At 38.9% G+C, this 5,468-nt stretch overlaps 1 protein-coding gene across 1 annotated transcript in view; it reads right to left on the bottom strand.

Moving 5' to 3' along the window:
* The window catches only part of LOC119425512 (protein diaphanous homolog 3), a 305,646-nt gene that overhangs the window by 179,023 nt on the left and 121,155 nt on the right, over window positions 1-5,468 (bottom strand). The window contains exon 24 of the mRNA XM_037693044.1: window positions 4,401-4,530. Within this exon, the coding sequence (XP_037548972.1) occupies window positions 4,401-4,530 (130 nt within the window). The remainder of the gene's footprint in view (window positions 1-4,400; window positions 4,531-5,468) is intronic.

Genomic DNA, 5,468 nt, shown 5'->3' on the forward strand with positions numbered 1-5,468 from the left:
AAAAAAACATTGTCGATCTGCCTTGACCAAAGAGTAATAAATATCCTGGTTGAGCTCATGAACAGCTCTCCATCTTTGTCTGCTTCCAATATCAGTTTCAACAAGAAACCATTAAAAAGATCCAGATACAAACGACCCAGACATGCTGTTGTCTAGCATATCTCTGTTGTTGAGAGATGAAGAACAAAAGAAATATAAACGGGATTAAAAAAAGGGCAGAGAGCAAAACTGAAACCAAAAACCAGGGAGAGATGGAACAGAGGGACAGACAGACAGATAAGAAGAGACATCCGTGAAAAATGACAGAAGCAGATAGGGGAAAAAAAAAGCAACTGTTTCTCACTGTCAAGAGAAATAATGATTGCAGGGCTGAGGAGAGGAGAAGGGAGCAAAAATAAAAAGTAAGACACAAAGCAAGCCTGAACTAAAGTACAGTTTTGATTCAGGGAGAAATAGGACTGGCAGCGGTGGAAAACGAGCTCCGAGTTACGTGTTAGTCAAAAGATAGCACCCCTCACAACTGAAACACAAATCATTACTGCTACCTCTACCCAACCTTGTTTTCATGCCCAAGTAAGCTCTTTGGTTAGTGTCTATGAATGTAACGCAGCCTTTTAGCATGTCTACAGTCCTCTCAAATGGCTGTCAGAATTAATGAAAAGGAAGCCACTCAAGCAGCTGGTTTGAAAAGAAATGAGATTTGTGTGAATACAGAAGTGGAGTAATAGGAGACTTAATGTGAACATGTCATAATGGGACAGAAGCACAAAGAAAGACTGTGACGGAGAAAGAGCACTCCATTTATAAAAATGTAAACATACTCAGCTTGAGGTCTGTGAATATGATGTGGATAAAGTCTGAAGAAAGATCTAAGAACTATAGCTCTTATTTATTTCAACGTTGCTACTTTAGATTTGTGAACACAGCATATAGATGAGGGCAGATATGAGCCAGTTACCAGGTTCAAGGTATACCATGATGTTAGAGTTCCTTCACACTAGATTTGTCTGGTGGACTCAATTCGATTGGGCAGGGGATATTTGGTTTGCTTTCACACTGCACTTTGAAGGTGGACCAAATTGCCAGGACACCATGGCACAGTTATGACAGCTGCTCATTTTGAGGCGGTATTGCCTGAAACAAGTAATGTATGAAGTAGGAAAAAAAGCACAGATATGAAAGAAGCCATGGCCAGGATCAAAAATGGAAATCCATTGTCTTCAGCTGGTTTATTCACGCACTGCTCTCTATGTCACTTCCTCTTGTTGCTTCGCTGTATGGTCTGTTTGCATGTTGTGCTGTAAGCAAAGCACACAGGGGTCCACTTGCAAGCAAACAGAACCGACATTTTCAGGTGGACCAGAGTTTTTATATTTGGTCCGCACCAGAGATTAGATGAGCTTTCACAGCTGCCCAAATAAAGTGGCTTATGCAAAGAAACAAACTATGGTTTGTTTAAACTTAACAGTTCTGGTGTGAAAGTGTCCTAAAAAAAGGGAGGTGGCAAATCCACTACATTTTTATGTCATACCATTCCAAAGGTTTAAATGCCTTTAAATAAGAAACCAGAAACAGCACTCCACCTCTCATACCTGTTGCTACAAACGACCATTCAGTCATGTACCTTGGTTGATTAGAGAATTCCCCAAATGCTTGTTAAAAAAAGATTAGGTCAGCTGGATGTACATTTTATTTGGCAGATAACAGTCATTCATGGTTCGACCAACAAACAAGCAATGCCTTGGTTTTCAAAGCAACACTGTTTTAAAACAAAAGTTCTCAGCAAGCTACAAGAGTCAGTCAGCATGTTAGCAGGTGAAATGTTTACAGCCTACCACTGTAGGCTTGCCACTAAAAATACTATTCAATACTAGTTCTTTATCAACTACTGTAGGGTTTCCAGCACTTCATGCAGGTTCCTGAGTCCAGAGGCAGAGTCAACTACCCACAGATAAGAGTCATCCCACTAATGAGAACAATGACAGAAGAGCTTCCTTCCCTGCTGGAGCATTACTTACCTTCTGGTATTTCTGCTTTCGGTCTCCTTGTGTTAATTCTCTTGAGTAAGTTCATCTTACCCTGTTATTCTCTTCACCTTCACACAGAACCTAGTTCCTGAGACCTCCGTGGCTGTCCTCAAATCCTCAACCCCTGTCCCACCTGTGAATTACTAACCTTCCTAGTGGATCTTATCCAACTGCTTTTACACCTTCCAACCCCTTGCCTCCACACTCCACCTGTGCTCCTTCCATTGGGACCATCTCCATCCCGGAACCCCAAGCCCTCCTTTCTATGCACCCCACCTACCAGGGTCCTGTAAGATATCTACAACTTGCATTATCTAACTGCTCCACGTAGCTTCTGAAGACTTCCCTTCCAGAGTTTCCAGGACATGCCCAGTGTATATAATATATTCTATCATTCCACTATAAATAAATCATTTTAAATTCTGAAGGGTTTTGAGTTTTCCTCAGTCCATTCACTATGGGTAAACTCCACCATTATGACAATGACAGCCTGTCAGGCTCTTAGCTTTACTTTGCAAAGAGCAGAACAGAGAAAAAGTATCGTAGGTACTATAAATTAGAAATGTTTACCTATAAAAATAAATCAAACAGGCTGGTGTTTTAATTGACACTATATTATAGAATGTATTTATTTTTCTCATTTATTCTCCATGCTAGTGATTAAACTCAAAGTTCTGCCTTGATAATAAATATAATGGTGAATAAAAATGTTATAAAGAAAAAGTTGGTAATAAATCAATTTTAAAATCTGTCCCAGGAAGTGCAGGGGAAAAAGTAGGCAAAATTTAAAGTGACTGTTCACTTGTGTTTTCTTAAACTCTTTATTTAATCTTGTGGATTATAAATATAATTATAAATATTTGATTTAGTATTATCATAGTATTATACCTTATATTTATTAAGCAATATGTGATATAATTTAGATAGCAAAAATAATAGTAATTGCTTTTGTGTTTTAAACAAAAGCAAATAAATGACAACATTTTTTTTTTTTTTTTTTTCTGTTTAATCCTGTGGAACATGGCGTTGTTGCTCAAGGTTATCATAGTCAGAATCTCAAACCGGCACAGACTTTGTGGAGAGAAATGAAACACGACACAGGGGCATCGTCCTCTACTATTTTCATTAAAGAAAAAACCCAGATAGGAGTCCTCATCAAGAGTCCAAACAATGAAGGCACAGAACTCATCCTCCCATGTTTTCTCCTCCTCACACTTTGTTTCACTCCCTCCTGCTGGGAGCAGAGCAGTGGGTAAAAATCGTCTTTGGAGCAGGAGGAAGCATGCTGTGACAGAACAACCTCACACACACACACACAAACAAACACAAACTGTGCACAGACTTCTGCTCACTGCTTCTTCCTGAGAGCAAGACTGAGTCTCCTTTGACCGCCCAGTCTGTTCTACTTGTCTCTGACCTTTACCATCCTCGGGAGACTCTGACCAGACTAAAAGCACTTTGTGAGCGTTTGTGCAGAGCCATGTTTGTGTGTAAAAAAACTGCCAAACCATGTTAAAACCAACACAATGACTTCAAACATGTTGAAAGAAGGTGCTGCTCTTCATCTCTGCAGCAGCCATAACCTGATGTACATGCATGAAAAATAAATAAATAAATAACAAAACTATAACTTGCAAATGTGCAACGGCAGAAGAGTAATGTTAGTATCAAACTGTGAAGCAAATGAACTGAGTGTAGCATAGATCAAACACTAAAATGATAAAATACATTGTTTATAGAATCAACAAGCATCTAATCCCAGAACAACCCCAAGAGAATTGCCAAAGTAGCAGGGTGGGAATAAAGCTTGCAGCAAAACAAAAGAATGCAAAATAAGAATGCTCCATTTTTTTTTTGCCTAGGTAGGTCATTTTGTTGATCATTAAGCTCTCAGTTAAAACATAAAAGATCCTTGAATGTTCTAAAATAAGCAAGTAAGACCAATGGAGCATAATATGTGTTGATACTGATGTTTTTTTTTTATTTAGATGGACTAAAATAAAAATATCTTGAGTAAATAACAAATCTCATTGATCATTTGCTTTGAGACAAGGGGAGGTAAAAATGGCTGAAAATTCCACGCATCTCATTACATTTTCATTAGGCTCTGTGCTCCATCATTTTCCACTGCTGTTACTACTGTTTACGCCAGACTCTAATGATTAATGTTTACAATCAAACTTGACAAATAATTATTTGCAATTTCTAAAAAAAAAAAATATTCAGTTCTTCAATGTAACCATTTCCTCAGCTGCCTAAACTGACAAAGATCCTAAAAAGCTTCTCTCACTTAATGAAAAGCTACAGGGGTTTCCTTGGATAGGTATTTTAATGTATTGTCTGGATGTTCTGCATGCAGATGGTGTTTGTTACCTCTGCTAGCTCGATCCACATGTTCCAGGTCGTCAACAAACTTGAGGACATCTGGAAACTGCTCCTCACAAATTTCAGCCAGGAAATGAAGCAAAGTGGTCTTCTGGTCTGCTGACTTTGTGTCTTTTAGCTGTTGTAAAACACAAAAACACAAACACTTAAGCTTCTCATTTTGTCTAAATACAAGATTAACAGATGGAATATTAGGAAGAGGGCAATACTGCACAAATGTCATACAATATTGCAGGTTAATTTGTTTCTTTACCAAATAAAGATTATTTTATAGATATATTTTGGCTTGCTGATTCTACAAAAGAGAAAACCACATACTGTATACCAGGGCTATTCAACTACACTGCTCAGAATGCCACGGTTTCTGAAGGCCAGCAGCTCAGAGGCCGGACATCCAGCAATTAAAGTCCTTATGTAAATAATCAAAGTATCACAATTATCTGTTACCTTTTAAATGTGTTTGTTTTATTGCGTTGAATCATAAATGCAATGAACAGAACCCAAAACCCAAAGATTTTTTTTTTTTTTTAAATAACTCATTGGTGGGCCGGACTGAAGACAATCGCGGGCTGGTAGTGGCCCGCCACTTGAATATCATACCAAACCATACCATACCATTTTATTTATAGAGCACTTCAAACAGTGACAAGGCCAACCAAAGTGCTGTACAGACAGAACAACAGGTAACACACAAAGCAATATACAAAATGAAGTAAATCAGAAATATAAACATAAACACGATGCAGATAATGACGACTAACCAGTGTGGAGCATACAGGTTCAAACACAGATCATCTAGTGTTGAAAGCTACTGAATAGTAGTGGGTTTTTAAACGGGACTTGAAAACTGAGAGGGAGGGGGCCCGTCTGACAAGCAGAGGTAACTCGTTCCAAAAAGTCTTGGTCCTGCTACAGAGAAGTCCCTGTCCCCTCTGCAATTAAGACGAGTTCCTGGAACTGTGAGGAGCAACTGGTCTGCTGACCTCAGGGAACGTGGTGGGACATATGGTTGTAGCAGATCAGAGAGATGGGGGGGGGGGGGGGGGGGGGAAAAAC

The sequence above is a fragment of the Nematolebias whitei genome, chromosome 2 (genome assembly GCF_014905685.2).
Source record: "Nematolebias whitei isolate Nwh7 chromosome 2, NemWhi1, whole genome shotgun sequence".
Classification (NCBI taxonomy): Eukaryota; Metazoa; Chordata; class Actinopteri; order Cyprinodontiformes; family Rivulidae; genus Nematolebias; species Nematolebias whitei.